This window comes from Euphorbia lathyris, chromosome 3 (genome assembly GCF_963576675.1).
Source record: "Euphorbia lathyris chromosome 3, ddEupLath1.1, whole genome shotgun sequence".
In the NCBI taxonomy this organism is placed as follows: domain Eukaryota; kingdom Viridiplantae; phylum Streptophyta; class Magnoliopsida; order Malpighiales; family Euphorbiaceae; genus Euphorbia; species Euphorbia lathyris.
The window spans coordinates 89,211,449-89,232,351 of record NC_088912.1 but is presented as its reverse complement, the minus strand read 5'-3'; the positions used below and the strand labels follow the sequence as shown (position 1 = coordinate 89,232,351).

The 20,903-nt window shown below is 37.6% G+C and overlaps 1 protein-coding gene across 15 annotated transcripts; it reads left to right on the top strand.

Annotated features, from left to right (window-relative positions):
• Nucleotides 1-7,898: 7,898 nt before the first annotated feature.
• On the top strand, nucleotides 7,899-13,291 carry LOC136223138 (uncharacterized). 15 transcript variants are annotated; one of them, XM_066010985.1, is made up of 10 exons: nucleotides 7,899-8,196; nucleotides 8,316-8,441; nucleotides 8,610-8,704; nucleotides 8,870-9,013; nucleotides 9,925-9,941; nucleotides 10,215-10,403; nucleotides 12,051-12,140; nucleotides 12,261-12,345; nucleotides 12,834-12,964; nucleotides 13,048-13,266. In XM_066010985.1, exons 3-6 carry the CDS (start codon nucleotides 8,675-8,677, stop codon nucleotides 10,321-10,323), a joined length of 300 nt encoding a protein of 99 aa, XP_065867057.1. In that variant the 5' UTR covers nucleotides 7,899-8,196; nucleotides 8,316-8,441; nucleotides 8,610-8,674; the 3' UTR covers nucleotides 10,324-10,403; nucleotides 12,051-12,140; nucleotides 12,261-12,345; nucleotides 12,834-12,964; nucleotides 13,048-13,266. The 15 variants fall into 15 exon arrangements, 14 of the variants coding, with proteins under 14 accessions (XP_065867057.1, XP_065867060.1, XP_065867061.1 ...); XR_010685850.1 differs by lacking the exon at nucleotides 8,610-8,704 and adding exons at nucleotides 9,091-9,208; nucleotides 12,507-12,679 and having other exon boundaries at nucleotides 7,901-8,196; nucleotides 9,925-10,403; XM_066010980.1 differs by adding an exon at nucleotides 9,091-9,208 and having other exon boundaries at nucleotides 7,905-8,196; nucleotides 8,336-8,441; nucleotides 9,925-10,403; nucleotides 13,048-13,291.
• Nucleotides 13,292-20,903: the final 7,612 nt, after the last annotated feature.

Sequence of the window (20,903 nt, the reverse complement as noted above, 5' to 3'; positions counted from 1 at the left end):
TTTTATGAAGCCAGCGGCATTTACCACAATTTTTCTGCTCCTAGAACACCTCAGCAAAATGGGGTTGTAGAAAGGAAGAACAGAACTCTGGTTGAAATAGCCAGGACAATGCTGGATGAGCATAGGCTTCCAAAGTATTTTTGGGGAGAAGCTGTTAACACATCATGCTATATTCTCAATAGGGCTCTAGTTAGACCTATACTTAAGAAAACCCCTTATGAACTTTGGAAAGGACGAAAGCCCAACATTGGATACTTTCGTGCCTTTGGCTGTAGATGTTTCATTTTAAGTACCAAAGATAGCTTAGCCAAATTTGATTCAAAAGCTGATGAGGCTATCTTTCTAGGCTACTCAACAAACAGCAAAGCATACAGAGTTTTTAATAAGAGAACCCAAGTATTAGAAGAGTCTATACATGTGCAATTCGATGAAACTGACCCTGCAGGAAGATACCAGCTGCTGACAGAAGATGAACCAAACTCAGCACCTGCTGATCAAGAACCAGCTACTGAGTCCTTCACAAAGCGGCTGACCAAGAGTAAGAGTGAACCTAAGATTGTTTTCGCTGACCAATCTACTTCTGCAGAGAATGTTGAAACACGAATAGAACAAGACACAAATCTACCCAAGGAGATAAGAGTCCCAAGAGGGCATTCAGAAAATGCAATTCTTGACTCAGCTGGAAATACCCTGATGATAAGGAATCAACTCAGGAAGTATCTCGGCAATGTAGCCTTTGTCTCAGTTCAGGAGCCGAAGAACTTTGCTGAAGCTGAGCATGACGAATTCTGGATGAATGCCATGCAAGAGGAACTGGACCAATTCAGAAGGAATAATGTATGGGAGCTAGTGCCACATCCAAGAAGCCAGAAGACCATTGGAACCAGATGGGTCTTCAGGAACAAGCTGGATGAACAAGGAAACGTAGTCAGAAACAAAGCACGGCTTGTAGCTCAGGGCTACAGTCAGCAAGAAGGTATTGACTATGGTGAGACCTTTGCCCCAGTGGCAAGGCTAGAAGCAATTAGGATTTTATGTGCATATGCATCTTATATGAATTTTAAATTGTTTCAAATGGATGTTAAGAGTGCATTTCTTAATGGAGTAATAAACGAGGAGGTCTATGTCAATCAGCCTCCAGGGTTTGAGGATCATAAGTTCCCAAACCATATTTATAAACTCAAAAAGGCTCTGTATGGCCTCAAGCAAGCACCACGTGCTTGGTATGAGAGGCTGACCAACTTCTTACTGACTAGAAACTATGTCAGGGGTCAAGCTGATACAACCTTATTCATTAAGAGAAAGGGTAAAGATACCCTGCTGGCTCAAATATATGTAGATGACATTATATTTGGTGCTACTAATGAATCTATGTGCAAGGAATTTGGTAAGCAAATGCAGACTGAGTTCGAGATGTCAATGATGGGAGAACTCAACTTCTTCCTTGGACTTCAAATTAAACAAGGAAAGAATGGCATATTCATCAGTCAAGCTAAATATGCCAAGGAGATATTGAAGAAATATGAACTAGAACATTGTAAGCCAATATCCACTCCTATGGGCACTGACACTGTCCTCTGTGCTGAAGAAAATGGTAAGTCAGTAGACAGCAAGTTGTACCGAGGTATGATTGGCTCTCTACTTTACTTAACATCAAGTAGGCCGGACATTCAGTTCTCAGTATGTTATTGTGCTAGATATCAGGCTAACCCTAAGGAATCCCATTACATTGCTGTAAAAAAGATCCTTAGATATTTGCAAAGCTCAGTAAATGCAGGCTTGTGGTATCCAAATACTCATGACTTTACACTCATCGGATACACTGACGCTGACTATGGACGAGACAAGCTGGAAAGAAAAAGCACCTCTGGAGGATGCCATTTCCTAGGAAGCTGTCTTGTATCTTGGTTCAGCAAGAAGCAGGCGTCAGTAGCCCTGTCCACCACTGAAGCTGAGTACATTACTGCTGGAAGCTGTGTTGCTCAAGTCCTATGGATTAAGCAACAGCTTGAAGACTATGGTGTACAAACAAAGACAATTGAAGTTAAATGCGACAACAAAAGTGCAATTGATCTCTCAAAGAACCCAATCCAGCACAGCAGGATGAAGCATGTCAGCATAAGACATCACTTCATCAGAGATCATGTACTCAAGGAAGAAATCAAACTGACCTATGTGCCAACGGATGAGAAGCTCGCTGATATCTTTACAAAGCCTCTAGCACGAGAGCAATTGAGCATACTGAGAGAAGCCATTGGTATGTTTAATCCACTGTCTTAAATTCCTAAGTAAAAATGTGATATAATGCATGCTGAATGAATGTTAACATGCTGAGTGTTTTAAAGAATATCTGTCAAAATCACATGCACAGCAACTAATGCACACTGAGTAAGTTATCTCAGACCGAGTAACTAATTACTCCCACTATCCGTTGCACAAAACTGACCACTCAGAATATGAAATGTTTGTACCAACAAATGCTGAGTAAAGGTAATCATTAGCATTCAATGCAAACGCACGCGTAATGACACATGTACAACGCATGCGCCGAATATGTCATAAAGTGTCATAAATGTCAGGGTTTCTGCCGATTGGACAACCCAAGGGTAAAACCGACCTAAATTCAAACGGAAACCTTAATTAAAAAATCTATAAATAGTGGGTATTTCCCCACTACCTTCTCTTTACGCGTACTGAACCTTCAAAAGCTTCAGAATTTCCTTACGAACTTAAGAAATTCAGAACTCCTAAAATGACTCAAGCCTCTTTCAACATCTCCGGTGCCGGTCGTTCCAAGGCCACCACCGATGAACAGAAAAACAAAACCTCCACTCAGCCTTCTCCGTCCAAAGCTACTGGACATGGAAAAGGAAAAGCCACTCAAGCTCAGGGAAAACCAGCTAAACCTAGACAGTACATTCGCGTATTCGAGAATGTCCGAGAATGGAAAGTGGAAACTTCTCGCTGGGTATCTCAGACCTTCATTGACTCAGAACAACCGTTCTGTGACTGGATAAAGAACAACGGCTGGACTGAGTTGTTCTCCCTATGATTCCCCACCTACCCTGACCTGGTTATGGAATTCTACCATAACCTCAAAGCTGACGCAAAGGACCATGACTACTTAGTCACTGAAGTCAGGGGAAAGACCATTTTCATCAACCCAACGTATTTGGGATCCTTACTCAGCCTCAAGACTAAGGGTGCTGAGTTAAGAAGAAATGGTGATCAGGAGGACATCTACTATGATGAAACCTTCTGTAAGCCTACTGGGTACATTGGAGAAGTATCCAGCTCGTCCATGGGTCAGCATCAGAAGATGGCCCACTTCCTGCTGGTCCAACTGATCTACCAGAAGGTCAACTGCACCAGCTCAGCCTCCCACTTCGAGATGTGCTTTATCTGGCACATGCTGACCTACAAACCGATAAACATGCCAGTGTTTCTAATAGCTGGATTCCTGCGTAGCACGAACAATCTAAGGCTAGGTTCGCTGATCACAAAGATTCTAGTTGACCACAAAGTTGACTTACAAGGTGAAACCTGTGTGAAAGGATCTGAGATCACAGCAGCATCACTGCGTGCTCTAAAATTCAACCAACCTTTGAAGAAGGGAAAATTTATTGAGCAGCCAGATGAGCAAGCTGAGGAAGTGCTACCTGCTGAGGTGATTGTTCCAGCAAAAGGAAAACGGACTAAAGCTCCAGCCATAAGAAAAAGGAAGCCCACTGGTACTCCATCTAAGGAAGCTGAGCCTAAGTCCAAAAAGACCAAATCAGCTACTGAGTCAAACCAACACAAATCTCAGTCAGCTGAAAAGCACAGCAGGCAAGATGAGCCTGCAACTGAGGACACAACTGATCCTCCTCAGAAGAAGCAGAAGACTTCTACTCTTTCACCCATCAACGTCCTTCCACTTGACTTCGTAGTCACTTCGGACTCACATTATGCTCAGCATCATGCTGAAGAAACTGAGCAACAGGAAGATGAGGTGGACCTAGACGAACATTTCGTCACTCAGCTCGAGGAAGAGCTTGAGAATGAAGACACTGAGGATGAAGGACATGCACAGGAGCAAGAGACGGAAGCTGACTCTGAAAGGACAGCTAGTGACCATGATCAAGCTGACCAAGCTCACACTGAGTCAGCTAATGGCGTTGAACAACATCACGAGCCAATTAACCAGCACACTGCTGATCAGAATGTAGACGACTCTTCATCTCAAGCTGATGTAAATCAAGCTGACCCTCCTCCTGTACAAAAGACCAGAAGAAGACTGGTAAAGGCCAGCATCTTAGACCAACCAGTCAGCACACCATTGCATGATCCATCCAAGGTCAAGATGACCTTCTTCCGGAAGCCAATTCCTTCTGCACCATCTCCTCAACCTTCACAAGCAGCAGAAAAACAAGCCTCTATTTCTACTCAGGAACAAGCCGAACAACTTAACTCTGCCAACCCGCCAATCCAAACCGAGCAAAATCTCAAAGAAAACACAGCACCAGTCAGCTCTGAACCCATCCAACCTGACTGTTCCGCTGAGGTTGAACCTGCTAACCCAACAACTATTCAATCAACACTTGCGCAGAACCCAACAATAACCCCAGTCCCTGACCCAGCAACCTCTTCTCTATCTGGTCAAACTACCATCTCTCAGGCCACAATCAATGTTACTGAGTCCAGTCAAAGAATCATTGACTCAGTGCAGGCTCTGATTAGAGATATTCAGAATTCAACTCCTCCTGCTGCTGCCATTTCCCATATAGAAACTACTCAACCTTCTCAAGTAACTCAACTTCTCAATGAAGTTAAGGAACTCAAGGACCTGCTGAGTATTCTACTATCTTCACAAACACATCAAGCTAGGCAGGATTCGATTGCTAAGTTGGCTGAGATCCAGCTGACAACAGTACAGTGTCTCACTTCTTTATCTTCCCAGATCCAGAACCTGTCAGCTGCGAACCCAAATCTCGCCACTTCCTCTGAGTTAAAGATGCTGTTTGCTCAGCTCCATACTGAACAAAACAAGACTAATGCACAGCTTGCAAACACATCTCAATGCTCAATGGAGCAACTCAGTGAGGCAGTTCGTCTACTTAATCTCCACAAGGAAGAAATGGACACCAACCAGCTCAAACAGGATCAAATACTGACCAATTCCCAGAAGATATTCGACCATGTTACACACACGAATCTTCAGCGTGAGCACTATGATACTTCACTTCTCAAAACCTTCCACAACTCCTTTGCTGCGCTGATAGACACAATTACATGGCTGGGAAAATGACAAGCTTATGTACTCAGTATGCTCAGTGCTGCTGATATCCGTATTAGTCCTGAGGTCCTCAGCAACGGTGCTCCTATCTTTGATGGCATAGACGAAAGTGCTGATCGTTTGAAGACCTTCTCTGCTGAGCTCTCCAGAGCTGTTCTTTTGGATTCCTTCAAGTTGCCTCCACCCGGTGCTGGCAAAACGGGGGAGAAGAAAGATCAGCGCAGAACTCAAGCTGAAGGCAGTCAGCAAAAGAAGAAGAAATAGATAAAAAAAAAACTTAGTTAAATCAGAAGCTAAGTTTACACTTAGCTTATTTCTTCCTTCTTGTAACATGTATTATGTATGCTGACTATCCTATGTTATTTAATACAATACCTGCATGCATTGTCGACTCAACTTGTGTTATTTATCCTTTCATGCTAAGTATTATGAATGCATCTTCTAAGTACAAATTGAACTCAGTAAACGAGTAAAATACCTGCTGAATGTATGCTGCGTAAAAATTAATGATTGAACTTGTCTAAAATCAACCATTGAACAAATTAATTACTCAGTGCTCTTTTACTATACTACACTTCCGCTAAAACTGAGTAAAATAGAATATATCCCACAAAGCTGACCTATACTTGAAAACTGATCTTAGACTTATTCAATTAAACCTTAAAATGTTTAGAATAAAACTAAGTCAGTAGCTCAACCCTGATGGGGGAGTTTACTTAGTCAAATAGTTCAACTATCATGGGGGAGCTCAATGCTGAGTTTCTTGCTGAATAGTTTTGCCAACATCAAAATGGAGGAGTTTGTTGAAACACCTTTCCACAGGATTTTGATTTGACAAAATTATTTAAGTACAATTAAATATTCTATAACACACTAAGTTTAAATGCTTTGATTTATTGTTACTAATGTATGTGTTCAATGTTGAGTTTATAATTGTTACAAGACATAAAGATCATAAGGCCCAAGCCCTATATGAAAGTCAAAGCCCAAGTCAAACAAGGCCAAGATCACTCAGCCCGCGTATTACAAAACGATGCCGTTGAGTATTGAAACGCAGCTCAGCAATGAAGGATCTAGAAGATCCACGTAGATAACTTCGGTAAGAAGCTGCTGAGCTGTCTCGACAAAACGTACAAGACAGGCGCTGACCACAAAGCAACTTCCAGACCAAGTATTTCCTCTTTTGGTAAAGAACAGAAGACGCAGGAAGCTGTCTGTTTGACATTACCAGTTTTGGAGGAACATACTGCCACACTGACCGAAGAACAGAAGATGCTAGAATCTGATTGGCTAAGAGAACTGCTGAACAAACTGAGTGAAAACGACATGAAGCCGTTTCCCTCCAACGGTTATTTCGAAATTCGAAATAACCAGAAGCTCTCACAGCTCTCTATAAATAGAGCATTCAGAATCATTATTCAGACAGAACTTTGAGCAAAAGCCGTTACGCTGACCAAACGTATACAAAAGTTCTGCATCCAAAAGCAAAGCAAATCTTACACGACAATTTTCACATCTGTGTAAAAGTCTAGAGTGATTGATCCTCAATCATCTAAGGTGTTCTAGCAATTGTTGTTTAGGACAAATCTTAATCATTTCTAGAATTAGAAAGGAGAAGCTGAGTACTCGGTTTTAGTACTTAGTGAATTAGAGTAGAAGTGAGTAGAGGTATAGAGGAAGGTACTCTTGTTATACTCAGCTTCTGATTTGTAAAGGGTTTTTGAGTCTCTACCTTTAAAGAGCTCAGTAGTGAATTGGAAATCTCGGAACGTGTTCCGGGGACAGGACGTAGGCTTAGAAGAAGCCGAACCTGGATAACTCCGCTGAGTGAAGTATTTCTAACCCTTAACTCCTTAATACATTGCTTGCTTAAAACAAACTAAAACTGACCAAGTAAAAGAGGTCAAGCTGAGTTGTGCGCTGCAAACGACTTAGTTCAGGAATAGACTCTAAGTGCTATTTCCTGACTTAAGCAACGAAACTGACCTAGTCACCAGTTGACTAAGCCAGTGTCTTGCTGATTGCTCAGTGCCGCTGTCATATACTTTCTTCTTAAGAAAAAGAAGTTTGCCCTAATTATTTAAAAAGGGTAAAATAGTTCCTAACCCCCCCTTGGAACTATCTTTGCAACCTTACAAGGGACCAACAGTAACGACTCGTTACAGATAACGCGAATGCTACGTCAGGTCTAGTGCATAGCATAGCATACATAATCGAACCGATTGCGTTGGCGTACGGGACTACAGCCATGCGTCGTTTATCATCATCGGTTTTAGGACATTGATGATTGTTTAACTTTCACTACAAGAAAATAGGAGTTTACCAACAACATTTTACCGACGACGTAGATGTCGTAGTTATTAACAATGACATACCTACGATTTACCATTCAATCTATTCAACCGAAACTATAACAAAAGATACCTACAAAATGGAAACGACTTACCAACGACATAAATTACCAACGACCGATGTCGTTAGCAATTGTAATTACAATGTGTCCACGTCATGTGGTTGGTATTAGGGAAGCAATACCAACGACATGCCTTCAAAATGTTTATACAAAATTAAAAAAAATATTTATTCTGAAAAAAAGAACTAAATTAGCAATAACTTACCGACCATGAAAAAAATTAGATTTCCCCCTTATTTCCCAAAATTTCCCTCTGAACTTTCACTCTTTCCCTCACCTACTCCTATTTTCCCTAATTTCCCCTCTCTTTGTGTTTGATTTTCATTATCTCTAGAAGCGAAAAGGATTTCCCCAATCTGCTCTAATCAGGCCATCTTCAATCTCTACTTCCGACTCATTCTTGTTAAGCCCTAGTTTTCAATCACGTGATGAAATCATTAGAAGGTAAGATTTTGAGATAGAACAACAGATTTGAACGAGATTGCTCTTGCCTATGGTCCATTTTCAGGTATTATTCAGTTCCTTTTTCTTTACGCATGCTGAAATTGGTCATTTGGTTTTTGTTTTTTCTTTCAATAAAGAATGAATGTTGCTTTGATTTTTTCTTTCTTTCGATAAATTTTCAAGCTGGCAGAGCGTAATTGTAGGTTTAGTCCTTGCTAAATTCTAGAATCTGATTTGATAAGGAAGCAAGCTCATCTTCACATGTTCTTCAAGTACCATCTCTACTGAGAGAGGATACGCCACTTTTAGGTAAGAAACGTCCACTTTCGTCTCTCTAGAACCTTTGCCAACGTTTTCATAGCCATAGTTGGAGATGGAGTTCTTGGTCTCCCTTATACTTGTAAAAACATGATGGTATCTTATGGTTTTTGCTTCCCTTATTTACTATTATATGATGCTTCTTGTCCACACTCGCAGAAAAACTTGAATCCAATCAAGGGCTCAAAAATATCTTTTGTGATTTGGGTTTCGATGTTGATTCCATGATAGTTCTTTCTCAAGCTGGGTTTTATGTTAGTTATCTTATCTAACCTTCATAGCTAATACTTTAGCTTATGTTTTCAATCACATATTTGGATTGTGCACAACAAGAAAACAAACTATCTCATATTTGGAGGAAAATACATTAGGCTATCTCATGTGCCGATGATTCGTAAATTTAACTCTTTTCTGGACAGATGGCAAACAAACTTTATCAGTTAAACTACCCAGCGAATAGTATTGAGCAGTTTGCAAGAAAGATGTTGTTGTCAGTTGTTCATCAGCATACTTCAGACACAGACCTTTCGCAGTCTGGGTCAGCAGAACAAAGAGAAGGGGAGGTAGGATAATTAATTTATGTAACATCCTAATAGATATGTCTTTTCTTGTCATTTATGTTAAATATTGGATCTCTCAGTGTCAGTGGTTGGTTGTGGAGATAAATTGAAGTTATGCATTGTGGGTTCAGCCTTAAAGTAACTGCTGTTTAACTTTTACTTAATAGATTCAAAAGCCTTGCTGTTTAACCATGAAAGGTAACAATTGGCTACTCTCTTCACTACTTCTCTTTTCGCCTTTTTTCTACAACAAGTTATGAGATTGAAGTAGTTATTTTGTTTTAATGAACTGTGAATTGGACCATTCTATTGCTTGACCATTCTCATGCCTGCTACTTTGTAATTGCCTATTTACCTTCCTCTCTCTCTCTCTCTCTCTCTCTCTCTCTCTCTTATTTCCATAAATATCAGACATTGGTTTCAAAATTGATCTTTAACTTACATCCGATATTGTTCTCTTAAACTAAAAGAGTTCTATTCACAAGTCCTGCATTTGAGATCTGTAACTTATTATCGACATGAATCATGTATTAGTTTCCCAATTTTTGTCATATATATGTCGAAAAAACAAGCTGAAGAAAACTCAAAGCCTTGTGTAAACAATATGTTGTGTTGTTTAATAGGTGATAGGACAATCACTTGACCATTTTACTTGTTGCTATTGTTGCTGTTTTGCGAGTAACACGCTGAACGAACTAGAGCTGAATGGACTTGCACCCATTTGCACCTGTTTAAATTGGGTTTACAAAGCTGTTGTTCTGGTTATCATACCCATTTGCACCTGTTTTGTTTTAGATATTTCATGTATAAACTTCGTCCAGTTTTCGCTTCCTTCCTTGAAAAGAAAGTTGTTGCTTGTGTACCTAATTGGGATATACTATTTACCATAATTGTCATATATTGTTCTTTTGCAGGTTATCATTGGGTTGAGGTAAATCATATTTCCCCTCTGTTGTCCTGATGTAAGTTGTATAGAATAAGGAGACTTTAGAGTCTCTTATTGACATCTCTCTCAATTTCTACTTCATTTTTCTATTCATGAATTCAGGTATGTGTTTTTCCTTATTTCTCTCGCACTTATGCTATAACCTCTCTCTTGACATGGTGGCAGCATATGATCTTGACATGCTAGAAGTTTGACTTCTTCAATTGAAAATCTGTATAAATTCACTATGTTCTTTTTTGTTCTTTTTTATGCTTCCAGATCTCGCAGAAGTTATATAAGCCATATATCAGTCAAGTTCCTCTCTATAATGGGTGCTCTTGGGATTCATTTGTGGAGAAGTGATTATAGAACAGGGCAAAGTAGTTGATGGTCCTTTTTTGACTTTTTCAATGGAAGGAGAGATATTTTCTCAATGTTTCAGAAAAAGAGATCAGTAAGACATTGCAGGTTAGGAACTTCCATTTTTTGCTGTCCTCAACGTTTCCAGCCGGGATTCTAGAGTTCTGGAAATTCTGTGTAATTCTGGAATTTCCAGAATTCTATTTCCCTTAAGTCATCTTCAATCCACCATAATTTTCTAGTACTTTCTACCTTGACTTGAGATGTCCTTGCAGTTGCGTGCTGACTTAGACATTATTATGGTTTCTGTATGCAATAATAATGACATGTAGACAATGCTTTAGGTGCATCTGTATATGATCAACAAGTGAACAAGTTCATATCTTAACTGATAAATTTCTTTAAGCATTTGTTTCATTTACTAACTAAGATTAAAGTTATCATATGGCAAAGGTCCTAACATTTGAATTTTTTGTAGACATAATTCTTATGCATTGGCCAATTTATTTTATCCAAAGGGGTTTGTTTTTGTGTCAATGCAACTTAATGTGGATGCAAATGGACTACATTTATCCCTATTAAATTCACTGGCCTGATCAGTTTGTATGTAGAACATGATCCATTTTCCTTAATTCTTCTACTTCTCTTGGTGAGGGAATTGCTTTAGATGGTCGGTGTATTGTTGATAGTTACCAAGGAGAGTACTTTGCATGAGTGCACATAATAATGGAAGTTGACGAAAATGATCTCATTTTTTTTTCTCGCTCCAAGTCTTTGTGTTTATTGAAACTCATATATGGCTAGTTCTGTAGCTATGCTCCAATGTTTGGAGAAACAGAGTATAATCATGTTAGACAGTTCTGTTTAGTCAGTCTAGAAGACCAACTTGATGCTCTTGGCTGAGCTGTACTAGCATGGTATTTGATAAATGATCAGGGTTATAGTCAACCGCTAACTTATTAGACATTAGTAACACTGATTTTTGCATTTCATTATAGAACTTACATTGGACTTAGTAAGGAAACAATGGCTTGATGAAGTTTCTTTAGGTTGCTGAAAGGGTGGCTAGTTGTAGAAAAATAGTTTCCATCCAGGTGTTTTCGGGTGTTATTCTTATGAGTATGTACAAGATCAGCTTGTTGGCATATAGCCCCGACAATGGGCATCCTATCTGGAATTTTTTTTTGCAGCAGATGGAGGACCACTAGCTGCCCGGTTAAATCTTTAAGGTTTATCACATAGTTTCTATTTAAAAGTGAATCATGATATCCTTGAGGTTTAACTTCTTTTTACTATAAAATGGTTCTCAGAATTCTTTTATATTATGGATATGTTATAATTTGACTCTAAGAATATAAGAATCTGGTAGCTGTATGATCAAACCGTAGGGAGTGTAGCAATCATTTTTGTTCCATAAACTAGCTATGCACTGAATTTAACAATTCTGACAGCTTTTTTAACAAAAGAACTTAAACATCAGATGGAACTGAACTTAATAGCCATTACCCTTTCATTCTAGGAATACTAGGATCCTTGTTAATTTTGATCGCCAATCAGTGGTACGTATTAGTTTCCCTGATCGTTTAGGTGTCAAGGTCTTGCCATGGGGTTTACTTTTTATACATTCAGCTCTCTACTCAGTTTGATGGTTCTCTATGTGTTTTGTATTATAGATTGTCATTTACTGCTTGTGATCTTAGATTTTATTATGTTTTTAAGGCATGATGCAGTGATTATTCATTGTTCTGCATGCAGGGATGGGATGATCCCTATGTTACTCGCACCCATGAAGGCCTCCTGAAGTGGAAGTATGCTAATATGAATTCAGTTGATTTTCTATTTGAGGTTATTCGATCAACTTTACCTCTTTAACTTTTCTAATATCTTTTCCTATCTAGGCCCTTCCTTGTTAGCCTTAAATTTCATTGAAATACTTCACCCTGATAGAATTGAACCTTTTGACAGGTGGATGCTGATGGTCGTCAGTTCTTGTATCTGTTTGAACGAGGAAAAAAGAAGCTGATGGAGGGGAATACAGTTGTTTACAAAGGTCGATGTCAATTTCAGTTTCATACTTAGAAAGTTTGAACAATTTGCACGCCTATTGAGAATTTCGAATATGAACTCTTTACTCCTTGCAAACTATACTTCAAAGGAGGAAAATGTTTGTGGTTTTCAATTTGATCAGCTTGGCATGGTGCTCTTTTCTAGGTGTCGGTGATCATACTGAAAGAATAGCATTTGGATTCAAAATAATGTAATTTGCAATTTGGATTATTCGTCACGGCAACCTCTCATTAAGGAAAGTAATTGATTGGTATCAATTGCTTTCCATCTAACAGAGTTTCAATGGGCTAGAAATTTGCATCGAGTGATGTTATTAAGTATGTAGATTGTGTAGAATTATTAATTTCTTGGTTTACCATATTGTTTTGCTTTTATAAGTTGTTCTGTATGTTCTTGCTACTATGATGTGCTTCACTTATCCAAGTAGGATTTATTTTCTTGTCCTAATACCCACTCTCATTATACTTACAGATGATTCAGATCCCGCTTCATACTCAGGAAAAATCATAGAGTGTTCTTGGGATTCAGAGGAACAGGTTTGGGAATGTATGCGGATCAGGACAGATAAAAATACACCTAATGATTTTAACACCTACAGGAAGGTTGGTCTTGTCATTGTTTGTTTTAAATGTTTCTATCAGCTCATGAGCTGTGAACTAAATGAGATGCTTCCTGATTTATACAGGTGATGCGAAGTATCAAGGACAACATCACAGAGGAGGTATTACTCAATGAGATCGGGGAGATTACATTATTTATTTCAAACATAAATTGTAGATTGCAATTCAACTTTCCCCTCCCTCTTCTTTCATGTCACTACTTTCTTGTTTTATATGAAGGTATTCAGAAAAGGAATCAATATATATCTGTCAAATTGATATATTATCTGATTAGTTTGCTGGCTTGATTAGTATTTTTATTATTTTGGCGCATGGGATATTATTTATTAGTTATAGAATTATTTAAAAATTAATATAATATATAAATTTGATGATTTATAAGGTACTATATATATATATATATTATCAATGGCGACATTACAAACGACTTCCATATGATTGAATTTAGAAACCACATACAAATGACTTCCTGATAACACAAGTTAGCAACGACATAGCAATGCCTAATTATCGATGACTTACAAACGATATATATTTTACCGACTATTCACTCACGACAAAGTTGTCCCTATTTTTCGGGCTAATTAATTTGGAGCCAAATTAAATGTGAAGATTACCGACGGTATGCCGATGACATATATATTACCGACGAATTAACGACGACTTATGTCGTGTCTAATAACGACACCGATTAGTTCTTGTGTTGGTCACTTATAACTTACCAATGACTATGTTGTCGCTATTGCAAACGACAATGAGTTTGTCATCGGTAATCATTTTCCCAACAAGCAATCCGACTACGACATTAGTTTTGTTTGTATGTCGTCGGTAACCGATATTACCGATGAAAATCTCATTATTACAGACGACATTACGTCGTAGGTAAACTGTTTTTTCTTGTAGTGTTACTCCATGTAACATGGGTAAGTTACCTCATTTCGATTCAAGCATGCTAAACCGATTTAGCACCTTTTCAATGTATGTAGCCTGTGAAAGACCAAGCAGTCTTCTCGATCTATCTCTATAGATCTTTATACCAAGTATATAAGCTGCTTCACCAAGGTCTTTCATTGAGAAGTTACAAGATAACCATACTTTCACTGACTGTAAGAGAGCAACGTCATTTCCCATTAATAATATATCGTCCACATATAGTATGAGAAATGCTATAGAGCTCCCACTTGCTTTCTTGTAAATACAAGCTTCTTCGCAATTTTGCTCAAAACCAAATTGTTTTATGGTTTCGTCAAAACGCTTATTCCAGCTTCTAGATGCTTGCTTGAGTCCATAAATGGATCTCTGAAGTTTGCAAACTTTATTTGCATCCTTCGATATGAAACCTTCATGATGCATCATATATACATCCTCAAGCAGGTTTCCGTTTAGGAAAGCTGTTTTCACATCCATTTGCCAAATCTCATAATCGAAATGAGCGGCAATTGCAAGCATGATTCTGATTGATTTGGACATAGCCACAGGAGAGAAAGTTTCGTCATAATCAATTCCTTGCTTCTGACAATATCCTTTCGCTACTAACCTAGCTTTGTAGGTGCTAACCTTTCCATCCATGTCTGTCTTCTTTTTGAAGATCCACCTGCACCCAATGGGTATTATCCCTTCGGGTGGATCAACCAAAGTTCACACTTGGTTAGTATACATGGAATCCATTTCAGAATCCATGGCCTCAACCATGCTTTAGAATCTGGACTAGTAAGAGCCTCTTCGTAGTTTTCGGGTTCGTCGTCTAACACGAGAACCTCATTATCATCTCCCACTAGAAAACCATATCTAACTGGGAGTTCACGAACTCTTTGTGATCTACGAATAGGTGGCAATGGAGTCTCATCTAATGGGACTCCTTCGGGTACCTCAACCGACTCTATTGTTTCAGTCGGTGTTTCTTCTTCTTGAACTTCAACAAGTTCAATCATGCTTCCCTTTTGTGTTTCTTCGAGAAACTCTTTCTCTAAGAAGGTTGCGTGCTTGGATACGATTACTTTCTGATCATCTGGATGATAGAAGTAATATCCCATAGTTTCCTTAGGGTATCCAATGAAGAAACATTTATCAGATTTCGAATCTAGTTTGTCGGACGCAATGCGTTTGACAAAGGCTGAACAACCCCATATTCTCATAAATGAAAACACGGGTTTCCTACCAACGAACAATTCATATGGTGTGGAACTAGCAGATTTAGTTGGTACTCGATTTAGGTTGAAGAGGGCAGTTTCTAAGGCATAGCCCCAGAACGTCTTTGGAAGTAAGGCCATGCTCATCATGGATCGTACCATATCTAATAGGGTACGGTTTCTCCTCTCGGACACACCATTGTGTTGTGGTGTATAGGGAGGTGTCCATTGTGAGCATATCCCACATTCAGTTAGATAATTCAGAAAATCATCTGAAAGATATTCGCCACCTCGATCAGATCGAAGCGTCTTTATTTTCTTTCCTAATTGATTTTCTACTTCATTCTTGAAGCATTTGAATTTCTCAAAAGCTTCTGACTTGTGCTTCATCAAGTAGATGTAACCATATCGGGTATGGTCATCTATGAAGCTTATGAAGAATCTGAATCCTCCTCTTGCTTGGACTGACATAGGACCACATACATCTGAATGAATGAGTCCTAGAGTGTCTGATACACGCTCACCTTTATTGCTAAAGGGTGTCTTTGTCATTTTACCTTTTAAACATGATTCGCATGTTTCCAATGATTCGGGATCGATTGGATCTATAAGCCCATCTGAATGTAGCTTTAGCATGCGTCTCTTGTTTATATGGCCTAAACGATAATGCCACAAGTAAGTTGAATTATCTAGCTTATGTCTTTTGGTATCAATTGCAAAAACAGGAATTTTGTCATCTAACACATAAATCCCATTTTGTGATATTCCTGAAAAATAGAAGATCGAATCTCTATAAAAATCGCAACATTTGTCTTTTATTGAAATATGAAAACCATCGTCAACGAGACGGCTAATAGAAATAATATTTCTAGATATTCCTGGAATATCCTTAGGCTGCATCCGGTATCAAATACCAAAAGATTCAGACTGTGAAATTTCAATATAAAACATACCAGATGTTGAAGTCCCGGCTTCTTCCCCTTTTGAGGAAGGCTAGATACACCAACAGTTTATTTTCCAATGCTCGTCTTTACCACAGAAGTGGCACTCTCCTTTGGGCTTCTTCACTTCCTTTCCCTTAGTTTTGTTGGGCATGGCTTTCTTACCTTTCTTGGGATATTTAGGATTGGGAGAATTCCCATTCCTCTTCTTTGATCCCTCAATGACAAGAGCCGGTATGGCTTTGTCTTTCTTCATATTGGGCTCAACTGACTTGAGCATGTTTGCAAGCTCTTCAAGAGAGGTTTGCAAGTCATTCATCTGATAGTTCACAATGAACTGTGAATAACTCTATGGGAGGGATTGAAGAATTAAGTCTACGCTTAATTCGTTATCCATCACAAATCCAATACTAGAAAGTTTGGTAATGTAGCCAATCATCTTGACACAATGTGTCATGATAGATGTGCCCTCTTGCATCCTACTACGATATAACAACTTGGATATCTCGTAGCGTTCGCACCTGGTTTGTTTCCCAAACAATTCCTTTAGGTGCATGATGATGGAATAGGCATCCATTTCCTCATGTTGCCTTTGTAATTCCGGTGTCATCAATGCAAGTATGATGCATCCGGCATGATCATCATCAGTCTTATGCTTCTGGTAAGCATCAATTTCCTCAATGGGAGCATCATCAACAGGGAGAGGGGGTATCGATGTATCAAGTACATACCCTATTTTATCGAACTTCAAAACAATTTTGAGGTTACGAAACCAGTCGGTGAAGTTTGAACCATTCAATTTGTTATCGGTAAGAATGTTTTGCAGATTGGTTTTAGTCATGATTATAAGAGTGGGTTTAATTTAAACCTGAGAGTGAGAAAGAGTAAACGTATGTCATTCATTTGCTTAAAGTATATCAATCTAAAATTATAGGCCTTTTAGTTTATTTTAGATTGCTCCCACTATTTTGCCAAATTAATAGCCCTCCATATTAATTCGAAGAATTTCACAAATCCTTTAGTGAGCTAGGATCCTAACTCCTGAGATTTCGCCTTGAGTTTACTCAACAAGCTAGTCTCATTCATTAGGTAGATTCATGTAATCAATCACATCTTTAATGTGATTCCTAGGTTATTGGGTTACTAACCACATTAGTAACTAATATGTTATTCATATTAATCCCAACCGTCTTGCCCATTAGTTTATGACAACATGAGTTTACTCATCCAATTATCATAATCTAATTTAAGTATTACCCCATATTCATGAAAAATGATTTTCGATAATTCAGGTGTTACCGAAAGGACCCCGAGCTTGAGTTTACTCAACAACCCAAAGGCCCTCAGCACTGCCGGCTGAATTATAATATTATGGAGGGGCAACCGATTTTAATAACTTGTTTATTTACTTAACTTTTTAATGAGGGATTTTATTTTAGGTCTCATAATCTAACTTAGTCTTGATTTGCTTTAGCATACATCAGACACATACATTCACATACATTGGCGTTATGGACATATCATCTAAATTATTCCGTCGAGCCAGAGACGGAATAAAAGGGCAAACCTAAGGAAATACTAACTATTACATATTTCTCTTTAGGTCCTCCGTCTTCTCCATGACGCCTTGAAATTACATATTAATTTCTATACTACTAAAGAAAACTTCAATTGAATTGAAGGGAATCAGATGAGAGGAGAAATTCAAATAGATAGTAGAAAGGCAGGACTCGCAGGCCCTATTTCAAAAATACCAAAAGACTAAAGAGGGTTCAAATATGTCCATAACTCCAAACATGCATAGACTCAATTAAATAAATTTAATTGGTTGATTACATAACTATCTTATGTAATATTTATGTTAATCACATTAATTTATCAATTAACTTTCATCCAATTTTACTTCTAATAGTTTCGTATCTTTTATATTAATTTTTAGATTAATATAACTATACAAAACTTTAATTATGCACGTCCCAATTATTTTGATTTTAATTCATTTAACATTTTGATTTACAAATTGGTAAAACAAATTTTTAAACAAATTAGGAACATACGCATAATCTGTTTTAATTAACAATTAACTAAAACTTATTTATCTTTAGAATTAATTAATCAAAACAATTTGTTAATTAATCCTAACTATAAATATTTATTCAATCCTATTGAAAACTTCTAAATTTTCATATATGAAATAACGGATTTAACGATGGCTCTGATACCACTGTTGGAAATTAGGCTAAGGTATAGCAGCGGAAATATAAAATTTTTAACCTATTTCCATTTAACTACAAGATCTGTTAACCGTTATTTCATATAAAGAATGATAAGAAGAAATACCTTTTAGAAGTTCTATCTACCGTTGCAAACGAAGTGCCCACAACTTCAAAAGAGATAGAAACTGTCTACCAATCTGCCCCTATCCGAAACAGACCTTCCAGACCTCCGAAGGACAATCCCTTCGGTGGAAACGTGGAAGAATATGTCTAAAAGCTCCTGTCCAAAAATCGCGACGATCCGACGGTTCAAAACGAATTTCTCCCTTTTGTTTGTTTTTTTTCTTCGAGTTTCCAAACACGAAATAAGACACGGGAAGATTAATTTAGTATCAACCGTTGAATAGCAACCAAAGTAGATTGCCTCTAACTAATCAACACAAGATCAATGATAAAAGAAATAGATGAAAATTAATTGATCAAACGAAGCCGTAGAGAAATCTCGTCCTCGAACTAGGGGTGTCGAATTTTCTCTCTCTTGGACTAGGTGAATTTCGAAAATCACAAGTAGGGTATGGCTTGCTTGGATTTCGAAAATCTCAAGGGAAGGGGTATTTATAATCTCTTGTATCTAATCCCTAGTTAGATAGAATTAGGTTACTGAATAGGAATTCCATTCGAAATAGAATTCCTAATTATTATCTCACTATATATCTAATATATTAAGGATAATAATAATAACCTTATTGGATAACAATAGGAGTATATTAATCTAATTAAAACTCCTAACTTAATTATCTCTTAATTAATTTAATTCATATTCCTAATCTAATTAGGATTAACAAAATCAAATTAATTATTCATGTATATCACTACATGAATTTCGACCCCCTTATGTCCATGGGCCTTATTGGGCTCAATTGGGCTTCTATCAATTAATTAACATCTATCTCTCTTTTAGGTTCCAAGTCTTATGTGTGATCCATTAGGTTCTTATTGCTTCTAGCCGTATGCAACGTTATTAAATTAATTTTCAAATAATTATATTTAATCTTTGCATAACGGAATGATGTACAGAGTATGTGATTAGCAAGTCCGTAATCATTCCCCCAGAGCTATAAGAAGACAGGTTGATTCTGTCGTTAACCTTTCCGTATTAGTTACAGTATAATTCGATCCTTTATCAACTACATCCTTGAACTGAATCTTATGACTATGGGTGATGTCAAGTCACATATAGCGAGACGTTTGTTTTACTTGTACAGGCAGAGTCAACTCAAAAAGATAGGTTAAGTGAAATCTGTATTTCTTACTCTTAAGCTATCACCTTGCAAGGATTTAGAGTCGAGTCTTCCACAAGCGATCCATGGATGTATCTCCCATTTATCGGGAGTGATAAATGCTCAATCCAATATATAACGACTCCGCAATTACTTCATGTGATACCCAACATCTACTGTTCACACCCCAGAGTCATCTCTGTTAAGGATCGTGTTACACCAGAGTCAAAGCATCACATTTCGTAATCCAGAATACCAATTAATATTCCTTTGAGTCTGAGGATTAGTTATACCTATTAATATCAATGAGATGAGATGAACAGGTGACAAGGATGAATCTACCCATCCTGTTATCTCAAATCGGATCCCCAATCCTAATGAACAACGTTTCATCGAATCTATGTAACTGTCCAGATATCTGTATATATGAAGCTTGTGAGATCAGCTTTCTGTCGAACAGAAGACATTGTTACATACAAGTCTCAACAGTGATATGTCAATCCCAAACATATCACTTGACTTGAGGTGGTTTTAAGTTTATCAGTTTACTATAAAGTTTTGTCTCACTTCATGCTTGTATGAACACTTTATAATCACTTTAAATAAACTTACAGATTTCCTTTTATTAGACTTTATTTAGTGCTTAAAAGGGATTGCCTTTATATAGTTATAAAACATATATCTCATTAAACAAATGATATAAAGAACAATTCATTTACATTAAGTTTGTATCTTAGAACAATTGTCTATAGGACACTAAACCCCAACACTTCCTCCGTTGGAAGTTCCTGTTTCACAGTCGAAGTCGAAGTCGCTGTTTAAAGAGGTAAACTTGTTCTTTCATTCCTTTTAGTGTTTTTCTATTCTATGTAATTAGATAATTGTTTGTTTAATAATTGGGTTTTGTTTATTATATATATGTAGTTTTTGTTGTTTCTTTTATGAGAAAATGTGGCAAGATCAATAAGAAATATAGGATAATATGAAATTGAGTTCTGTTTAGACTCTGATAATTGGGTTGAGTTTATTATATATCCGCAGCCTGCTAAAGCTTGCTACATGGCGAATTAATTCCTAGACCGAACTTCAGTTTGCGTCATTCAGCAAAAAAAACATATTTTATATGTCGCAGACTCTTTATTACGTAGTTATTAAAATCAATTTGATACCGTTCAGTTAAGCAGTTGCTATTGAAGGTCGATTGCTTGATTTTGATGACAGAGTGAGAACACGGGCAATACTTGTTGTATGTGATCTTGCTAGATTTAACATGAATGTTTTTGCAGGTGAACTTGTATCAAAAGCTACATAAAGACTTAGAGATAATAAGGTGTGTTTTTTCTTATAGAGTTTGG

Coding starts and splice junctions, on each gene's coding strand:
- LOC136223138 (XM_066010982.1), top strand. CDS start 12,114: ATGAATTCAGTTGATTTTCTATTTGAG. Junction 12,346..12,833: donor GAATACAGTTGTTTACAAAG/GTCGATGTCAAT, acceptor TTATACTTACAG/ATGATTCAGATCCCGCTTCA. Junction 12,965..13,047: donor ATTTTAACACCTACAGGAAG/GTTGGTCTTGTC, acceptor TGATTTATACAG/GTGATGCGAAGTATCAAGGA.